This window comes from Thermobia domestica, chromosome 13 (genome assembly GCF_964235325.1).
Source record: "Thermobia domestica chromosome 13, izTheDome1.hap1.1, whole genome shotgun sequence".
In the NCBI taxonomy this organism is placed as follows: domain Eukaryota; kingdom Metazoa; phylum Arthropoda; class Insecta; order Zygentoma; family Lepismatidae; genus Thermobia; species Thermobia domestica.
The window spans coordinates 87,832,421-87,855,103 of record NC_137466.1 but is presented as its reverse complement, the minus strand read 5'-3'; the positions used below and the strand labels follow the sequence as shown (position 1 = coordinate 87,855,103).

Sequence of the window (22,683 nt, the reverse complement as noted above, 5' to 3'; positions counted from 1 at the left end):
CTATGTTATATAGGCGGTAGGAGAAAGTGTTATCTGCTCTGCTATGTTAAAAGTGCTCATAAAAGGGAATGAATCTTATGTATTATCTGCTATGGTATGGGTTCGTAGTCTCCACTGCAATGTGGGCTGTTCGAAAACCCCCATATCCCGAGGAGCGCAGTACGTGAGTCCAGTGGGCGGGGTCCGGCGCCAGCCAATCAGCGCGGCATGTACTCCTAAAATGGAGGTCGTAAAAGACCGTGGTTGGACGGTTCAAGGTGGGTGTGACCAGGGGGCGTGACCGTGGGCGTGGCCAGGGGGCGGGGTCACGGGTCCGGCGCCAGCCAATCAGCGTCAAGAGGGCGAGGTCCGGCGCCAGCCAATCAGCGTGAAGGGGCGTGGCCGGGTCCGGTACCAGCCAATCAGCGCGAAGGGGCGTGGCCGGGGCGGGATCACGTGACCTGCGCCAGCCAATCAGCGCGAAAGGTTTGCGGATGCGCAGTAGGAAAAAACTCCCCCCAAGTGTTCCCTATCTACTACAATATGAATTATACTTGAGATGTCTGTTTCATCGGCTATAATAGCCAGGAAATCAGGTTCATTAATTTCGTGTGTTATCTCTTCCTAAAAAACTTCAAACATTATTTGTAGGAGCTCATTCTGGATTGTTTTCGTCGTCCCTTTAAACACTGTAGCTTTTTCTAAATGGTTTCTCAAAGCAACGTTTAATTCTGAGCTTAAATCTACTAATCCTCTAAATACTCCCTGGTTGAAGGACGAGTCAGTTTTATCGTGCCCCCTTAAAGCTAGTTCAAAAGCGTCACAAAATCGATCACAATTTGTAATCATATTCAGTACGTACCTGTTTTGTTTGACTTTTGCATTCTGTTTAAGCTTAATCCTATAAGCACTGTCCAATTGCGAATCAATATTTACTTTTCCAAAAAGTGTGGATATTAGAATACATCTCAAATGTGAAGCCGAATGTTTTTTTTTCGTTTGATCATAAATGGTTTAAATCTGTTACGCCTGATTTTGTACACGATTCTTCACCACCAAACAATAGACACGGAAAACAAAACATGCATTCTTTAGTTCATTATTATTGTATATTTTTTGAACACTTTCCTGAATACCTTTTACCTGTTTTGATGTTCTGCACAATGTCTGGCAATAGCCTTTCAAGTTCTTTAATTTCAAGTTTTCCTCAGCGGAAAGCAGAGAAAATGGCTCCTTTTGCACTTGTAGAATTCATTGTATACAATTCATTCATTACTTGTAAATCATCCACAGAATTAGAACAGGCACAAGTGAATCTAATCACTGAAAACCAAAACATACTCCAGAGGTATATGAATCATGAATGCCACAAATACACCCATACACTCGTGCGTGAAAGTAAAACAACATTCCAAGTCATCAGTGTTGGTTGTAAGCACTGCACTATCAATAGAATATACAACGTTGCTTCCATATGAGACTATACAATGCTTATCAATGTCATGTGTTCTGGAAAGCAAACTTTGAAACCCACCAGACGAAGGATTAGCATGTAATTGAAGCCAAAAGTCAAAGAACGCCAAAACAAAATGCATTGCTATCCAATTCCAAATGCACTGTAGCGTTTTCCATCATACAGTTTTACACGGATTTATACATTTATTTTATAAAAGACTAGCCTTTCCTAGCTGGGAGCTCCTTCCCCAGACCATCACCTCTCTTTATGTATCAGCCTTTGCAACAAGCGTAAATTTCGTGGATTTGCTCTTTAAGTACATTTCCTGAATTTGGTCCAGCTGGGGGCTCCGCCCTCTGACCCTGGCGTTTACTCAGCCTACTGCCTTGCACCTCTTAAAGCCACAATTCTACCAAATTTCAGGTTTCTCTTCGTATTTCAACTATCTAAAAGATAAGATTTTGTATCCGAAGAGAACGCCCATTTAAATAACATGGGAATTTCTTCATCCCCTATTTAGATCCCTTAAAATTAAAAATATTCAATTTTGGCAATTTTCCTGTTGGTTATTCCCAGAAGCCTACAACCATGCCAAATTTCATCATTCTAATCCTGCTGGAAGTGCCTAAACATTTTGTGGTGTAGATGTCCCATATAAATAACATGGGAAAGATTTTTCAGTCCCCATAAAACCACTATACAATTGAAATTTTTTATTTTTGGCGATTTACTTAGTAAACGTATAAGCATACCAAATTTCAAGTTGTTATTCCAATTCCAAGTACCTATAATATGATATTATAAGTAAAAAAAAAAAAAAAAAAAAAAGATTCATTTAAATAACATGGGAATATTCTTCATCGCCCAACAATATTCACTTTTGGCAATTTTCCTGTCGGTTAGTCCCGAAAACCTACAATCATGTTAAATTTAATCACTGTAGCCCTACAGAAAGTGACCAATAATTTTGGATTGTAGAAGGTGTCCCATATAAATAATGTAGAGAAGATTTTTCAGTTCCCCATAAAACCACTCTAAAGTTAGATTTTTTATTTTTACTTATTTACTTAGGTAACGCTAACTAAATCGTGGAAGAATACAGAATTTCAAGTTTTTATTCCAATTCCAAGTACATAAAACATGAGATTATGGGTCCAAAATAGTCCCACTTAAATAACATGGGAAAATTCTTCATCCCCTCTTTAGATCCCCTAACAATTAAAAATATTCACTTTTGGCAATTTTCCTGTGGGTTAGTCCCGGAAAGCTACAGTCATGCAAAATTTCAATTTTCCACTATACCGGAAGTACCCCTTTATTTTATGTCAGTTCACGTAGTTTTATATATAGTTAGGATATACATATACATTAACATACTATCAACAGAGGAGCAAATGTTTTACAATTTTTAACATAAACGTCTGCTGGGATAATGTTTTTGAAAGCAGAAATATGATTTTTCATTATATCAACTGAGGTTCTAAAGCTTACCCGAACTTTTTCTTGATTGGAAATTTTTGTCAGGAGAAAAAGAGCACGCATGGTTGCTAGTTCTACGAATTTCGTCGTGTTCGGAAATCAAGATATCATCAGTGACCTATTTCAAATGAATGTATTTCAAATACCTATTTAAAATACAAAATATCATTTTGTATTTTATATTTTAAATAAGATTTTCAACGACTATTTCGTATTTTATATTTGAAATAGGTGTTGTAGTGTATTTTGTTATTTTTCATAATATGCAAAATACAAAATAGATCTGATCTTGGCAATAAAGTATTACGCAGTTTACGAACCTGCACACAGTATACTAGAAACTAACAGTTATAAACATTACGTGGCGGCACCATTGTAGATTGATTGATGTTGCCGAACTTGCAGTCGAAATCATGCCAAGTTTTCAGATATTGTTGGTGTGTCTTTCACAATACTTTGTCGTACAAGGTGGAATTCTTATTGTGATAGTTTAATGAAGCTTCAAAACGTAAAAAGTAAGTTAAATGATGCATGCCTTGCACTGGAAATTCCTATTTTTAAAGATGAGTTGAAATTTCTCGACGAATACCAGAGCTACGGGGAGGTGAGGGGGCGGTAGCCCCGGGTGCTGATAGAAAGAGGGCGCCGAACGAGCAAGAAGAAAGGAAAAGTATTGGAAATGAGTAAACATGCGTCGCTCCGAAAAAGTATTGGCGCCTTATTAAATCAATACCGGTTTGCAAAGAAATAAATGTTAAAAATTTTCCTGCTCGCTCCGCTCGCAACCCAAATATTTCAATAAGACTGATAGCAAGTTTTTACTCTTACTTAAAGAAAATTATTATATAGGATTTGTTAATGACAATGTGATATAAACTACAAGGTGCCGAGTAATGACTTATAATGTACGTAGGAGCGTTTTCGAAATCAGAACGGCCAAACTCTGAAATAAATGTTAGACGTTTTGATGGTGAATTTGCTTAGTTAATCACACTTTTCTACCCAACGGGATTAATCACGGCAGTGAGAATGAAGGTATGGAAATGAGAAGAGTGTATACACACACGGAAGCTGCTATTTGCCCGGGAATATGACAAATGAAGGTATACAAGGGGAATAATAATATCTTCAAAGTTCAATCAGTTGTAGAATAGAGGCTTAAGGGTTCAGAATTTAACCCAACGAATTTCTTTTTCAAAGACTGATCTCTACCAGTGTCTTTTCCCATTGACATATGAAGTGTTTCCAATTTGAATATGAATTTATTGGAATCATTTTTCTATCAACTACTTGTATCGCCGGGATATATTTTGTGCGTAGGTATCTAGTTGTGCGATATTGTTACATACAAAACATATATACACACATATATGTGGGGTGCTAGTGTTTTTTTAATGTGTTTATTGAATTAGTAATATATAATATTATTATGTATTTTGTTGGGCCCGTTCAGTAACGAAGGACTTCGGCCCGTCTTGAGTGTCCTCTAGCACTGCTTTAAAATCCACAAACAACCATATTCCGCCGGGATTCCAGCTGGGTTCGAAGTCGGAACCCTTGAACGCTTGGCTCCTCAACCAACACAAACATGAGTTTGGCAATATTAGTAAGAAGACGACAAAGAAAATAATAATAATAATAATAATAATAATAATAATAATAATAATAATAATAATAATAATAATAATAATAATATTAATAATAATAATAATCCTATACCAGTGTTCTTAACCTAATTCCGATCACGACCCCCATATTATCACATTCTCTTGCCGTTGACCCCCTTATAATTTCTGGCTTGTAATAAGCTTGTGTCGAATTTTTAATATACCTATTGCGGAGGTCTCACTATATACATCTATTTCTATAATAGTAGAATCTATTTCTTGTATATAGTGGATACAGTAACTTCCCTAAAACCGAATGGATTAAAACCAAATTTGGTCCGTTCATATTACAAACATCGAATCCGATCTTCATACTTTTCAAAATTGAGTGCGTTTGAAAATTTTAAAACTTCATAGGTCCCTCTATTTTTGGTCATATGGTAAAAAAAAAAAAAAATAAAATAAAATGCATTTACATTCTTCTTGTATTTCAATATGCAGTTCTCATTAGTTTCATATCGTACCTCTTTCATTTAAATTGATTATTAACCAACTCTATACTGTTGAAAGTGTTCAGGAGACCAATTTTTTGTTGTTCTTGACAGTATGTATACAAATAAACATTGTCTATAAGAAAAAACATCAGAATAATAATTATTTAAAAATATTTTCCTTTGTTAGATTCTAATTATATTTATCTCTTTCGCTTATCTTCGTGACCGCCAGCGACTCAAGGGTCCTGACATCGAATCTCGGCTGGGATATGGTTGTCTCTGGATTCTAAAACCTTTATGGCAGTGCTAGAGGACACTCAAGACTGGCCGAAGTCCTTCGTTACTGAACGGGCCCAAAAATACATTTGTTGTCTTCTTCTTCTCATTATTATTATTTTTACTCATCATACTGCTCATATTACTAATACTAATCATACTACTACTACTAATAATAATAATAAGAAGAAGAACAATAAACTAATAACAATAATAACAATCATAGAAAGCCATTTTTGCGTTGTGGTTTCAGCCTGTCCCTTTCCTCCAGCGGGTAAACGTGTTCGTTTAGAACTTACGATCGGTGTATCGTATCGTGTTCCATTTGAAATCGGTTCGCATCAATGACGTACTAGAGATCCCAATCACTAGACTGTTATCATCTTGGGTTTGCAATATTTGTCTTCGTGAGAAAATAGGTCCAGTGTATCACATTCTTGCATGCATGACCAGAGTACATAACTTTCAGGGGCTATGAGAGAACGATCATTCTACTTCCGGTTCAACGACGTTGCGAATCGTAAGAGTAAGCATATTTTCATCTTTAAATATGTCGTTTTACTTGTGCAAGTTTCAATGCGATACTCGTCTTGGAGTTGATAGCTTTCCTTGTTAGATTGGTTCCTAAGGAAAACAAATCACCTGTGAAAGATGCATTTATGAAAAATATTCGCCATGAACACTCACCTGACAAGACTGTACCATCAAATGAGAAAGAATATGATCTTAACGATGAACAATATTATTTGTTCGTATCGGACACCAGCGATCACAAGGTGAATATCTATGCGTCCTCCAATGCTTCTCAGTTACAATGTCTCCAGTACCTTGAGGATTCAGGTACTTGTACTGTGTGTACTGGAGAAGTGCCCTCTTGTTCTTAAATTATTTAAAAAGTTCAATACATGTGTGTCAAGTTCAGCAGCCGTTGAGTGACTTTCCTCATTTGGGGACCTCATTATGAGACCCCGCAGAATGAGTATGAGTGACAAAATGTTCGAGAAACAATTGCTGCTGAGAGGGAATAAGCATTTCCTTAGATGGAAGAATCGTGTTTGATGTACGCCAAATGAAAGTGTTTGATGTTGGTTAGTGCAAAGAAAATGATCGTGTTTGATGCCTAAACTATTATATGAACCATAGTCAATACAAATATTTTGCAGACTATGTATAAAATTAGTTATACCTATTTTATATTTTGCTAATGTATTTGAAATACATATTTTGTATTTTAAATACAGTTCTGAAAAACTATTTTGTATTTTAAATACTTTTTGTGATACTATTTTGTATTTTGTATTTCAAATACTTTTGCTTACCTATTTTGCCCAGCACTGGATATCACACGATTCTTGAAACATTATTCCTTATATTGACGTACTGATTTGGTTCATAAATTATTCTATAAGAAGGCAACCATCATTATCTATATAAGGTACTATTTAACTTGTAAATGCGTGTTTACTTTTATTTTCTTTCTAATCTACTACATATTTTCGTACTAATTTTGTAATTCACTTTATCAAAAATTTGTATTGATATATTGATTTGCTTCGGCACAGTTCCGTAACTTAAATATAGGAATGTATAAAAATGAATTCTGTTTGTTACTTGGTAGTGTAATAAAATTCAGAAATCTTACCTAGTGTGAAAAGCTTTCTCTTTCACTAAAAACTGTGCCGCGTTTCACGAGCACTGCAACGACCAGAACCTTCAACTTCTCAGGTAGGGAAAAGGAGACTTTAACGTTCGCTTCAATTCTCAATGCTCTAGAAATCTGGTCGTTGTATGCTCATCGCAACTCAATGTAAATTAGATACTCTGTGATGGACTGTGTTCTCAATTTTTTTTAAACGGATGAATGGATTTGAAAGTCATAGAGGTAAAAAGTATGCTATTTAAGATATATATGGGTGAGAAAAAGTAAAATTCTACAATTTTTTTGAAAAACGTTGGTCATTGCACAACGCTGCAACACTAAAATTAGCCGCCTCTGCCTTATGATGTTTTTTTTTTTCGAAATTAAAGATCTTGAAAAAAGTCAAAAAAATTGTCAATTTCTTGTAACTTCATTCCTATTTATTCCGAATACATAATATCATGATCACACCATTCCATACTAAGATACTTTGGATGTGCATTACCTTATCTGTTAAGAAGTTTCGAAAATTTTTACTTTTGGAATACTATAGCATCTTTAGTTTATAACTAAACAATACAGGCGATATTTGTAAGTTTTCTTTTTATAAGTTGATTTGTAATATGTAATAAAGTGACACAGTACCATTTTAAAAATGAAACTTTATGCTCGATTGGCAACACTATTAATCTAGTGGACTGCAGAGTATGTCAAACAATATCCTTTTGTAAATATTTGCATCATACAAAATTCTCTAACTTTGGTATTAAAGTTATAAAGGCATTTCAAGGTAAATGATCTACACTGTATATATATAAATGTATACACACAAACAATTTTGTGTTTGTTCGTCAAACTTCAGGTAATATCTGCAATATCTAATCTGATCCTATGAAGATTATATTACATTTCTAAAGGAAATACGTTGCTAAAATGAACTTTATAAACATTGATCTATTTACTGATTACTGGGAGGAATGTATTTATTACATGGAAATCATTGTGATTATATCCTACTCCCTTTATTAAAGACACCAAGAGCAAAGAGCAAATGAAACCATATATGTACTGTACTTACTTAACAGAAAATTTGTACAAAGCGTTAGTTTCACTATTTGGAACAACCGCACTAGTGGATTAATATTACATCTGAAAACATCTTAAATAAGATTAAGGATTCGAACGATACATGATATGATGATTTAATTATTTCAATTTGTTCATTGAAGACATATAATTATCCTTTGTGAATGGTTGCCTTCAGGTGTTGGTGTAATTTCCAAGATTTTCCTTGTTGCAAAATCTTCATCTTGGAAACTTGTGCTGCAGAACAAAGAGAAAAATGTATGTAATTTGAGAAGCTCAATAAGGTTCCGTGTAACGTCATTTGTGGGATTTTAGGCAAAAATACACAGCTTTCAACAAATTTGAAGTTTTCTGAACATAATATTAGGGCTTTGAGCGTCATATTAACTTTATTAAGTAACTTTACACAATATAAGTAATGAATTAACACCCATGGCTGTTTTGGGATGCAATTCGTATTGTTTCCTCAAAAGTGAATTTAATAATAATAATAATAATAATAATAATAATAATAATAATAATAATAATAATAATAATAATTAGAGTTCGGATTTTAATGACCATACAGCTTTGAGAATATTCATTCATTTATACTTTAAAATTACAGAATATGATCTAAAATAAAGTGTGTCCCAGAAAAAAATGTAACAAAACATTCATGAATAGAAAAACAAAAAAAATGTAATGATGTGAGAAGATGTTCTGTACATATTTTGGGGTGTGTATGTTCGTTTCTACCACCAAAGAACACTAATCAATACGTCCAGAAAAAAAAAAACGAATGAGTTTTGCTTTAATACGCGACATAAGGCGATTTACAAAGTTTTTGTCCAATTTATCACTAGCACATTTCAACTGCCGTTTGAATTCTTGCACGCTCTTCGCTGCTACGGTGCTCTCCTTCAACTTTCTTTTCATTGCTGCCCAATATATTTCAATGGGGCGAAGTTCAGGGCAGTTTGGTGGATTGGCAGCCTTCGGCACAACGTTCACATTATTGTCTTCATACCATACTAAAGTCCTGCAACTGTAATGAGGAGTTTCCAAATCGGGCCAGAAAATAATATTAGCATTATGTTGCCTAATAAACGGCAAAAGCCGGTTTTCTAAACATTCTGATATGTAAATATCCTGATTAATTGTCCCTGAAGTGATGAACACCTCACTTTTCTTTCTACAGGAGCAAATTGCTTGCCATATCAAGAACTTTAGTGGAAATTTTGCTGTGCGTTTGGTTCTTACGTCTGTAGAAACGTCTATTCGACTCTTTGCCACATAATATTTTGGTTCTGGCAGTTGCTGACTGTCGGCCAGAACATAAGTTTCGTCATCCATAATGAGACACCTCGAAAATTGCGAAGCATATTCGCATACAGTTTTCGTGCACGCATTTTTGCAATATTTTGTTGTGTCTCGCTTCTGTCCGGCACTTTAACAGCTCGAAACGACTTTAAATCTTGCTGTTTTTTAATCCTCTGTACAATTGACTTTGTTGTATAATACCTTTCACCCATTCTGCGTACAGACGTGCTGGATTTCTTCGATGTGCACTCACAATTTTTCGCACTAATGCACTGTCACTTACACCAGCTTTCTTTCCACTCCCTTTCTTCCTGTCACACATTAATGTATCTTGAAACGGAGAATAATGTCCCTTACGGTTTTCCTATTCAATTTAAGTTCTTTTGCTATGGATGCATATGATCGTTCAGGATTTTCTTCATATTTGTAAATCACTTGTTTACGTGTCTGTAGTTGTTTTGATGCCATCTTGCACGACTGTTTGACAACGCCACACGTCTACTAGCTACAGCACTACTCACAACTGCAAGCTTCAAGTACACAATGAAATGAGTCCTGTTCTACTTGTTATTTACGAGAACTTATTTTAACAAGTTGTTACATTTTTTTCTGGGACACACTTTATGAATGAATGACCCCCCCCCCCCTTACACACAAATTTATCGAATTCCTAAAGGAATTAAGAAATTTACAAAATTATTTTGTCCTAAATAAATATCTTTAATCTCTGAATAATCGATCACAACACATTGCTGACTCCATAAAGAGAAAAACTGATTGATTTTCTTTCCGTTGCCAACAATGACAAATTTATTTCTGGGAATAAATGAAACTTGCGTAAAACATAAACAAAATATGGTTTTTCCATCTCAAATATGACCTAAATCTAAAATGCATTTGTATAACTAATAAAAACCGTATTAAAATTATTCACGAAGTTATGAAATGTGTTTATATTTAATTAGACATGTTGTATCAGAATACCAGGTACCAGAATAAAAATATGACAGACCTACCAGCTCTCCCGCATTATGTGGGAGTCTCCCGCATTTCGACGTTCACTCTCGCAACGAAGTAGCAAACTCCCGCATAGTCAAAATGGGACAGGGGGGAAAGTAACCGCTTAATATACCTTTTCTTTTAAAAAAAAAAAAAATACCGTTGAAATTTCACCTAATTTATTTTTCGGCTGAAATAAAGTATACATTGAACTTCAATAATAGTGGGTACCTGTTCCCCATCCATAGGCACAGACCGTCACCTTCCACTACCGACTTAATGTGAATAATGCTTTTCATATGGACACGAGCGCTCTATTACTATATTCTATTTGATACTTATTACGGACAGGGTTGGAAATTCACATCAGTTCAACGGAAAAGGACCGAATGTCTTATTAGTTCAAGATTCCCAAGATTTTTGCGAACGTTTTCAGAGCGGTTTTCAAACTTTCTTGTTTTAATAAAAGCTAAATTAACTCTTAATAAAATAATTCTCGAAGTTAGAAAAAGCAGAAGATTCTTAATTTTTCGTGCTTAATTGCAGTAGAGCAGTAGATCGTCTAAAATTCAGATCTCCTGCAAACTCAGTAGATTTGGCAACGGTGCCTTCCACTGAACCGGTCAGTGAGCAACATCCTGTCTCCATTATGTTTACGTGACTCTCCTCTTTACATCACTTAGTGACCTGTTTCAGTGCAAATATTTTTTGTGTGCTGCTAATAGCCTATTTATTTTAATTAGAAGGCCTTATTTGTGTTTCGTTAACTTCAGTTATAAGAAGTTAGAAGTTGTGGTTAATTCAGAAAGTAGGACTAATCTAAACAATGGATATGGACGACACCGGCATCAGTGGAAATGAATCTAAAAGTAAGAAGACCCTTCAAAACTAAGGTAAAATAACCAAACACGCGGACTCTTTTAAATAACTATTTTCCAAAAGGAATGGACTACTGATTGGCCTTTTGTACTGGTACAACCTGTCCCTGGTAAAGACTGTTTTTCTACTTGCACAGTGTGCCGAAAGGAAGTTAGCAGTGCCCACCAAGGGAAAAAAAGATGTAATACGGCATATTGAAAGTTCAACCGAAGCAAAGTTGGTTCCTTCTCTTAAAAACAGCCTAAAATTAATTTTGCCAAGTCTAAGGATGACAAAGCGATTAATGCCGAAGTAAAAATGATACACTTGATGATGCAAGAAAACATCCCACTTTCTTTTTCTGATTCCTAACTACTGCTATTAGCCAAAATTTTCCTGATAGTAATATTGCTAAGAACTATGCGTGTGCCAGAACTAAGACTTCCTATATTTTGAACGGCGCTTTAGCTCCATTTTACCATACCAGTTTGGTAAACAGAATGGCGAGTGGGTTTTTCTCTTTGGAAAAAGATGGTACTATGACACGGATTTAGAAAAAAATTAACCATCTTACTGTGAGGATTTTTGATGTAACCAAATCATGAATCACTGCAGAGTTTCTTGACGTGTGTCTTACTAAAGGACCTAACGCCAGTACAGTTGAGGCAATTTTTGCCAAAATGGATGATTGCTTCACTAAGTATCAAATTCCTTGGGAGAACCTCAAAGGATTCTCTGTTGACAACACCAGCGTAAATGTTGGGAAATCTGACTCAATCAAAACAAGAGTTTTGTGGGAAAATGCTCATGTGTTTTTTATGGGATGCCCTTGCTAGATTCTCCACAATACGGCCTGTAAAGCTATGTCAGTGTTTGGTTCTGTTGTTGGTTTTGATATTGAGGATTTTTGTGTGGATTTATTCTATTGGTTTGAACACAACACTAAAAGGAAAGGACTCCTGGACGAGTTCTGCTCATTTTGTGATATAGAATACAGAAAAATCCTAAAGCATATTTCTGTTCGATGGCTGACATTGGAAGTAGCGGTTGAAAGAGCTTTGAAACAGTATGTTCCCTTGAAGTCCTATTCTTTTATCATCTGACGAGTCACAAGCAAGGTTTAAAAGATTAGAAAAAAAAAAAAAAAAAGCTTTTACTGACCCTATGAAGGAAATTTATTTGCTATTCACGCAAGCTGTCTCACCGCTCTTCACTAGTTTTAACAAGTTTTTACAGTCTGAAAAGCCTTGTATTTACCTCCTACATGAGGCCATGGTTACCTTTTTGAAGAAATTGGCTTCCAAGTTTGTCGACATAAATGTTGTCAAAGAATGCATCAACACTGAAGACTTTGGGAAGGCAAGTGAACCCGAAAATCAATTAAAGAATGATTCTTTGTTTGTTGACTTCACAACAAAACAAAAGTTGAGCTGTCTTTTGCTAGAAGGGAACATATCTTCATATGACCTGCGTCCTTAGAGAGCAAAGGTTCTATGTCCAACTTTATTTTTCGAAATTGAGATTTTTATACCTATAGATGGCGCATGATGAGCTCTTTCACAGGGCGATAAGAAAACACACGAAATCGTTATTATTTACAAGAAATAATGGATGAAATATTGTCCTGTCCCATAAGTTCTCCTATATCCTTTGTCCATTATTTTTGCTCTCCTGTAAAATTTCTAAAATTGGACATAGAACCTTGGCGCTCCAAGGACGCGAAATGTTTTACGAAGCAGTCAGGCAGTTTTATTTTAAAGCTATTACGTATTCCTTTGGGACTCTCCCCTTACATGATGAAATTATACGAAGTTCGAAATTCGTCAACTTCAAGGAAAGGATCAACACCAACTTTGAACACGTGGCTACTATTGTAAACAGACTCGGACTGACGTTTACTCCCCAAGAATATGACAAGTTAGCTGATGAGTTCACTACCGTACCTACTAATTGTTGAAAAACAGCGACGTGAGTGAAGAAGTATGGAAGGACGCAACAGATGAAGAAGATGGTTTCCTGAGAATGGACGTAATTTAGAGTTTCCTCAGGAAGAAAGAGAACACTGATGGGTCAAAGACTTTTAAATATCTGGCCAATGTAGTGGAGACAGTGCTTGTGCTTCACCATTCAAATGCTTCAGAGGAAAGGGGTTTTCTATGGTTAAAAAAAATAAAACAGCCTTTCGGGCCAGCATGAGTCCAGAGGGAACGCTTTCATCCATTATTACAGTAAAGCTAGCTTCTGAGCCAAATAAAACTTTCGTTCCACCACCAGATCTTCTCAAAGCAGCTAAACAACCCACGAAGAACTACAATGACAAACATAAATCGAAGTGAAGTTTAAATTAAAAGAAAAGTTTAAAATGGACCGTTTGTCATAATGTGTTTATTTTTTTGTTTATTTTCTCTGGTTCTATCCGTGTCGTCACGGCAACTTTTTTCTTTCTTTTTTTACTAAGCCTAACTATTCAAATATTGTATAATTTTACTTTCATGAGTTACAAAAACTAGAGGTTCTAAAAATATTTTAATAACTAAAATAAGCACTTTTGAATTGTAATTTTAACAATTTCGGAGTAGCAACAGTGGATGGCCAACTGCTCGTTTTCGTTGTTGTCGTTGAATCCCAGAGTACAGCTTACATTATTTGATGTCATTTTCCTCATCATAATGTTATAAAAATAATAAAAAAGTCATTAGACAATTTTATGTTGGTGACTCATAGTAGAAACTAACAGATCGAATTTAGGGCCGAGTTTTGTTTACACGTGTGCATGTGTGTGTGTGTGTGTGTGTGAGAGAGAGAGAGAGAGAGAGAGAGAGTGAGTGAAAGACAGATAGTTTATCCGTTCTCCGATGGCTGCTACTATTATAGTTTATATTTCGAGGAATTCTCCCGCGTTGGCAGGTCTGATATGACGTGTCAGAAATGCGAGTATTATTATTATTATTATTATTATTATTATTATTATTATTATTATTATTATTATTATTATTATTATTAAATATTGCTAAGATGGTAAAGGGATTAAATATCGTTTTATGGCTATTATAGGCAACCAACATTTCTTTTCTACTGTGTAGATTGCATAGAAGCTAGAATAAGTCATAGATTTTAAATAGGATATGGATAGCCACTGTTAAAAGTCACCGTTACTCGTTAAGATATCAGCGAATTGGCTTCGATAACGAACTCAGGCGAGGGAATCTAACTCCATTAATGAACTTCGTGGAGACAATTGCTCTAGCTATTTGTTGCAAAAATAATTTTTAAAAAAATCACTTACTTGTATGGGATATAAGCTACAGATAGCCAGTGTTGAAGTCTCCGTTATTCGTTAATATGTTAACGGATTTACTTCACTAACGAATTCAACCATAATAATTGCTCTAGCTATCTATTACAAAAATATAATTCAAAAATATATGTCGAATCAAATTTATGGAGTATGGGCTATAGTTAGCCAGCGCTAAAGTCGCTGTTATCCGTTAATATATTAATGGATTGAACCCTTAATCACTATTGCAATAAATATGATTTAAAAATTTGCTTACCTATATGGGATATGGATTTCAGGTATTCGTCGTTAAAGTCGCTCTTATCCGTTAATACGTTAACGGATTTACTCCATTAACGAACTTCAGCTATCTTTTGCAAAACAGAATTTAAAAATCCGCGTCCGTTCAAGATTTAATGTGTTTGCACACGATACCAGCAAAACCAGAGGTAGCTTCGGCAAAGGTCGGTGCTGATGTCAGCGTGCTTTGCACATGAGGCCGGTAAATGCCGGTGAAAGCCCCGACAAAGCCGCTACCACACGTGGCCGGCAATGCCGTCGCTGAGATGTAGCTTAGGACGTGGAAGAGAGAACCGGGAGAGAATTAAGGACGTAAAGAAGAACATAACTTCAGCTATCAACAATAGATATCTCCTTCTCTTCTTGTACTTACGACGTAGGAATAGGAAACGTACTGCATGAAAGCTTTTGGTTTATCCATTATTGGCTGTGCGTCATGTAGAAGGTACCTTTTAGACACATGAAGAACTACGAGATCAATGCGAAAATTTTAAATTACTATCGGATGTCCACAGAAACATTTGATTTTTTAAGAGAAAGGATTGAAAATCATATTCAGCGCCAGAATAAAGGAATGAGACAGATATTCCACCAATAGAAATGTTGCCAGTTCTAATACGGGAAGTATTCATTATTATTATTATTATTATTATTATTATTATTATTATTATTATTATTATTATTATTATTATTATTATTATTATTATTATTATTATACTATAAAGCTCTAATAAAGTTACTGACTGACTAATCACTTCTAAATTCCAACTTACTTCCATTAGAGGTAGAGATCTTGCGCTTTTTCTTTCTATATTTGCTTCTTCGTGGTCGGTTTTAATAATAGAAGTTCAAATATCGAATTCTAAAACCTGCGAAAAAGTCGGAAAAATTCCCCGAATTTCGAATTTTCTCTTTTTTTCTTTAGAATTTTGAGGAGCACTTTTGGTCATCATCGATTTTTTCCCCAAATTCATATTTTCAAGTAAGAGGCGTATTTGTCTCTCAATCGTCGTCTATGGCCATTTTGAATCGCTCCTGAAGGTAAAGCTAACCCTGCAATCGGAAAAGACTTGAATGAAGAGTGATGCAGGGATTCAAGTGAATGGATTGTGATTCTATTTATTCATCCGATCACATTCTTCTACTCAGTAAAAATAATCAATAAAAACATAGAAAAAGAAAATGGGTTTTGCAATTGCCTGGCGTAGTAGATTAGGTTTTAAGTAGGAGCGCACTCATGAGAGTCTACAGGTTCGAATCACTCTAAACTTCCCAACTCAACATACATTGTACACTTTCCCAACAAAACTATACTTGTTTAACAGAGACATGTTTGATATAGCATGAAAAATTTAATCTTACACTTTATCTGTCCTTTTTCTCTTATGAAAGCAATCATTTTTTTTTCTAAAATTAAAGATATTTGACAATTACTTATCGTCTTTTTTGCTGTAGAATAATACTCGTTTAATACTATATAGATGTAGTGGTTTGCAGTATTGGACCACTCCCAAGAAAAGAGAAATTCAAGGTGTGCGTTTGGTCTTAAGTACTTACTACCTTATCATGTAAAATTGTCAACAGTAAATGATTTAGAACTGAATATTGTATATTATTAATGTGGAGTGGAAAAGAAAAAAAAGTTGTTTTCATACCTCTGAAAACTAGTTCTTCATTCTTCCACTCAATATGCCGACCAAATGGACGTGTGAGTTGTGGCAGTGCATGTCGCCGCTTGACAGACAACACCTAGGGTCGTGGATTCGAATCCAACCCCAGGCTTGGTTGTGTGTGTGTTCCTTAAGATCGGCAATATGCGCTCTACAGACTTTTGGGTATGAATGGATAATCGAAGGTTTGAGTGAGTGTTTTAAAAAAGTGGAAGAGCGTTGACTTAGAATTTGGATAACCCTGGGATCTATCCCAGAGGCAAGCGATCCTGGAGGTTCCTTTCATATTTTTCCCTCAACCACACTCGGGGTGTTTTGGGATATTACTTAAATATATAGAACAGAATTCCTGTCTTCCGCAATCTCGGTCTGGGTCATAGATGCCTAAAAGCTAACGTCTTTCTTCAAGAAAGTTCAAATAGTAAAACACAATTGTGATGAAAATAAAATGGAGTAAATTAGGAAAATTTTATTTTTCTCATACGCTTATGTTGACAGTGTTTCAAACTTAGAAAATTACGCTTAAAGAATAATCTCCAGAAATGAACAATATTCACTCTACATATTTGTGGCAGTGGATAATAATGGGTTAAAATGCAATTATATATATATATATATATATATATATATATATATATATATATATATATATATATATATATATATATATAGGCCCTATATAAACATTTATCTTAAAGTTAGTCCTTTTTCTCTTTTTAAGACGAATAACATTATTAAAGAATGGAATATACAAGAACCTACATTATTATTGTGAACTTCCAATTTCTATAACATTCATTAAACAGACTGTGGAAATCCACAATGCTGTAATATAATAGAATTTAAATGCATTAGTAGATTAGAATAAGATAAATCAAAAAAAGATGAAGAAGAGAGAGAGAGAGAGAGAGAGAACAAAAATAAAAAAAGGAGCCAAAAATACCCAATTGAAATTGGATATCCAAATTTCCTATGTTGTATTTGATAATAACTATTTAGAGGGAAGTCGGTATCCTCCAGATTTCCCACATTTTATTTGACGAAAATTATTTAAAGAGAAATCGGTAAGTTATTCTTCAGATTTCGCAAATGTTATATTTTATTTAATAAATGGAATTAGCTACTTCAAAAGAGGTTGTAAAAAAAACTGTTCTGAACTTGTTTGTAGGACGATATAATAATAATAATAATAATAATAATAATAATAATAATAATAATAATAATAATAATAATAATAATAATAATATAACAACAACAACAACAATAATATGGCGAGGTACGAGCTATACAAATTCGCAAATGAATTGAAATACGTTTCTCTGGTTACAAGATAACTTCTTACCTACAACAGTTAGGGAGCTCAAATTTGGTATATAGGTACGTTATGTCAATACCAAGACCCAATAACGAAACAGACCTGGTTCGGTTGGTTAGCTACTATCAAGGTCAAAAGGTCAAATTATTGAAAGATTTTCTAAAATATAGAAACAGACCTATACGTTACAGTGACCTTAAAAAAGATATGTGTGAGCAGATGACGCACATGGGTCACATTGAAGAATAGGAAAATTATTTTTTCTATGACATCACTATTTGTGCTTGAAAAGTGTTTTATTTAATGCCAAATATTAATAACGGTTTACAATAACATAAACCCAACGGATGAATTTGAAGTTAACAAATATTATATACATTAACTAAGGAATGTAAAAGCATAACGCTAACAATGGTATCGTACCACTACAATTTTGTCATATTTGGAGACGGTACTGATACATCTGATTATCATTTAGTGAGAAAGGTATTTCGCGACCAGTAGCTAAAAAAGTTGCGAAAAGGGCACAATATATCCCACAATCTATTGCGTTATATTGGTACCTATGTTTGTATAAGAGGTCACTGAGTTGAGGGACAGGTACTCCAGATCTTGCTCTGTGATACAATTTGAGAATTAGTTGCTTCAGTCTTTCGATGCGTGTCATACCATGCGAGTCGATATTCCAACTCGACCGTACCATACGAGTCGATTATTCCAACTCTATCATGTCGTTGATTCCAAAAAACCTAAATAAAAGTGTGAATTATTGGCATAAGAGAAGAAGATCAACTGTGACTGGAGCATCCTTTCATCACAATATTGATGTATGTCACTAGGGTGGGTCGTTTTGTCACTTTTTTTTTCGGAACGAAATGTAATACCTGGCAAAAGTAGCCCACCCACATGGACACTGCAGGTATAGATTTTTTTTTTTCAAATCAGATAATATCTTCTGTGAGAACTATTGCCTCAAAGTTTCAAAATTTCACTCAAAATTACAAAAAATACAAAAATTGTTCATTATGTTTAGTTATGTTAAAGTAAATATATTTTTGGATTTATACATGCCAGATGCTATGAAAACTGGCATTCAAGTCTCAAAATGCCAGTTATATGCCCCGGCGGTGGGATAGAGGTGCCTACTCTGGGGCCGGCAAAGGGGGCAAATTTAGTATTATTAAGCGTTTCTACAGCTATTTTGGTCCTTGCCTTTTCCTTCTACTGGTGGTTCATAGTGGTAGCAGAGTATTGTTATTTTTCACCATGACACTCCCAGCCCCCACCTCACAATACTGCAACGCCCTTCTCCTGTCCAGATCTGCGTAACTCAGCGTCGCTATCAGGAACGAGCCGGATACGCTTCAAATTGGGCGCCATTTCTCAAGCGCTATATTTGGTTACTGTTGCCTTCAGCTTATATGAATTGGCCGTTACAGATAATAGTTTGCTAATCACTATTTTCACAGAAAATTCTGTATTTCTTTTTTAAAAAAGTCAATATATTTTTTTTATTATATCACAAAAATGACTTCAGTGACAATGAAGCAGACCTTGAGGAGAAAGCAGAGGAAAGCTCTTCTGAGGAAGAGACCAAACCCAGAGACAGAACATCTAACCGAAGCTAGGTTTGACTGAAACTGCTATGATTGCTCAGAGATACAATGTAAGCGGAAAGGCTGTGACACATATAACATCAATTGTGCTTCAGGCAGCTTTAAAGGCTGGAATTATAACCTTTCAACAATCTAGCAACATAACTCTGCTTTAATTGTGAACAGGAGCAAAATAAGTAGTGCGAAACTTAAAGTTTCTCGGAATTTAAAAGTAAGTTCTAGAAATGATGATCCTATTAAAAGCCTATACTTTGATCGTCGAAAGGATGACACTAAAACACACGCAGGCATCGTTAGAGAAGAGCACTTATCACTTGTGGCTGAACCTAACTCTCAATGCGTTGGTGACGTGACACCGTCCTCTGGCTCTGGCCATGACAAGACCACGGCTATTTTCGAGTACATCATGAACCAAATCGAAGGTGGCCTTGATGAAGTAGAGGTTCTTGGGTGTGATGGAACAAGCACTAACACTGGTTGGAAAGGAGGTATTCGTCGAAAATTAAAGGAACTAACAGGTTACTATAGTTGGCACTAATTCAAGCCCCTATTCTTACACAGGCCCCATAGGTTCAAAACTATCTGACTGTGAAAAGCTTCCAGTGGTGTCATTCAAACCAATAAAATGTGACTTACCTCATCATAGTCAGAAGAGCTCAGAAAACTCAGTAAAGACCTGAGATACTTATCTCAAGTCTTCCATTGCTAATGGTCCTCGTCACGTCTTTGAGACCATTCATAGCTCTAGATACTTACCAAATGAATACCAGGCTGTAATCCGTTCATACATTCAGACGAAAGCATTTCTCGCACTCCCGGAGAATGTTATTTTCGCCATGATGACTGATGGTCTACTTGGTGTCCGACAAGATGCATTACATAAGATTCTTAGTGCTCGAAAACACGAAGCAGAGAATCTTCATAACACTATTAGATATAACATCATTCCCAGACTGAATTTTGAGGCGAAAGATTACACTGAAATGATCTTTTGGGAAAGCACTGATGTTTAAATAACTGTACCACCAGTTCTAAGGACGGTATCAAACAAATAGCTCATGGGCAAACTTTTACTTTCTGACAACACTGTGCCAGAATGATCCTTCACCGTCTATCCATGCCACACGATGGCAGTAGAACAGATAGTGAAATTAATCACTGAAGCAGCCTCTCGAGTATGTGGCAGTGATGCTAGGGACGGGTTGATCAGGTCAACCTTACTTTCTAGGCAAGCTGTGTCTAAATTGCAATCAAAGTCCCAATTTGTGACAATTTTTCCTGACAGTGACGAATTGGATTAGTTCATCCGTCCCTATATATGGTTGGTTGGTTGGGTAGGACTGGCGCAGGAGCCCTAGGTGCAGCCACCTCCACGTGGCAGACTCTGGGACGCTTGGACAGGCCATATGACCAGGTGAGCGAGGACCTGCACAACCGCTTAAATGTACTGAATTTGCACCCTTTTCTGGCTCCAGAGGAGGCATTCCTATCCCCCCAAGGGCACATAACTGGCATTTTTATACTTGAATGTCAGTTTTCTAAGCAACTAACATGTATTTAACCAAAAAATGTTTATTTTAACATAACTAAAATTCATGAAGAACTTTGGTATTTTTTGTAATTTTCAGTGATATTTTGAAACTTTGAGGCAATAGTTCTCACAGAAGATATTATTCGATTTGAAAAGAAATCTATACCTGTAATGTCCATTTGGGTGGGCCACTTTTGCCAGGTATTACATTTCGTTCCGAAAAAATAGTGGTAAAACGCTGCACCCTAGTATGTCACCATACTCGAATGTCGAAACATTGTACAGCTTCATCAGCAAAACTTCGTCGAAGGCAGAATAAATATTATAGGGCAGAGTGAAAACGGTCGGCCAATTATTCGAATGTCGGTTATCGTTTATGTATCCCCTCAACATATAAAAATAAATATCGATCACAGAAGTTGACACGTCACGGGTTGGATCCAGGAAAGGTAAAACCTCTGAAATTAGAGGGGCCACTCTTACGTCATCATAAAAGTTGAATTCTCTGGCAGATGTAACTGCTGTGAGAAGAAACAGACAATTGGGAGGAAAAGACCGGGAAAGATTATTTTTGTTCTCTGACACAAAAGAACTTGATATCTTGGGGATGATTATATTTCGTATTCACGAGAAAGTTAATTTGATGTCCCGAGAAATAGTTGTACCAAAATGGAGTTGTTTGACGTTGGAGTGAACAGGAGATCCAAGTGATAGAGAGGAGAGGAGATTTTGAAACTACCTCACACCTCCTGCTATGGTTTTAGTAGGGTTTGAATTTATCATAGGGACCTCGCTATCCTCGTTCCACGAGCGCCTAGTAATAATAAAATAATAATAAAACTGTAATGGAAAAATGGAAACAACAAAACCAAAATAGAAGAAACGAAGAATACACAGCGTCTTCCACTCACTCACTTCTAAACAACTAAACTCTGGGAATGTAATAGGTGGCCGGCCGGCGTTGCCGGCCGCGTGTACATGTATCCTACTCATAAGAAAGCGTTGCCTCGACAAAGCCGGTCCCAGCGATATCAGGGGCTTCTCCGCCGGCATTGCCATCTCCGGCAGTTCAGCCGGCAATGCCGGTTCGTGTGCAAGCTAAGATTTGATTACATTGAAACCGATTCCGTCGCCGGCATTGCTGTTATCGAGTGCAAATGCACTTATGGTGCGGAGCAATGGATGGACGTACATACTAACAACACAATAAGTGTCACTGTGTAATCGTAATAAGTATATTGTAAAGTTATTCACGCTTTGTCATTGGATTGTAATTAATCGTGTCACAAAGAAAGCAATTGTTCGTTTGATTGTAATTTAACAGCAATTAGTTGTTCCACCCAACCCTTCAGTCTGCTGAAATCGTGTTGTGTATTAAATATTCCGCGACACCATATTTCTTGCTTTTATGTTCAGCGATTCAGGAGGAGCTTTCTTTCCTGTACTATGCGTCCAATATACTGAATTTCTCCAAAACTCCTTCAAGATGGACTTATGGAAGTTCGTATGTGTTTCTACATGATAATACAGAAGAAACATGTAATAATAGTAATTATCGCATTCATTCATCCCTTACTGTGAAATTTACTAAATTCGAACAAGGTTATATGCTATTCCTGTTATATAACTAGGAACTCCATATATTAAAATTTAATGGTTTTGTATCCAATCGTTAGAAATCTTCTGATTTAATTATTCGTTTTATTATATTATTATAGATTAGAATTGGAAATTCACTCTCTTTCTGTTAAATATTTAATACTTACCACGGAATATTAGTGGACAACAGTCGATTTATT

At 35.7% G+C, this 22,683-nt stretch overlaps 1 protein-coding gene across 1 annotated transcript; it reads right to left on the bottom strand.

Moving 5' to 3' along the window:
• Window positions 1-8,766: 8,766 nt before the first annotated feature.
• On the bottom strand, window positions 8,767-9,351 carry LOC145667663 (uncharacterized). The gene has a single exon (XM_081735121.1). It carries the CDS (start codon window positions 9,349-9,351, stop codon window positions 8,767-8,769), a length of 585 nt encoding a protein of 194 aa, XP_081591247.1.
• Between the last annotated feature and the right edge of the window lie 13,332 nt (window positions 9,352-22,683).

What these genes read in the sequence shown, in the direction of transcription:
- LOC145667663 (XM_081735121.1), bottom strand. Translation starts at nt 9,351, where the DNA reads ATGGATGACGAAACTTATGTTCTGGCCGACAGTCAGCAACTGCCAGAA.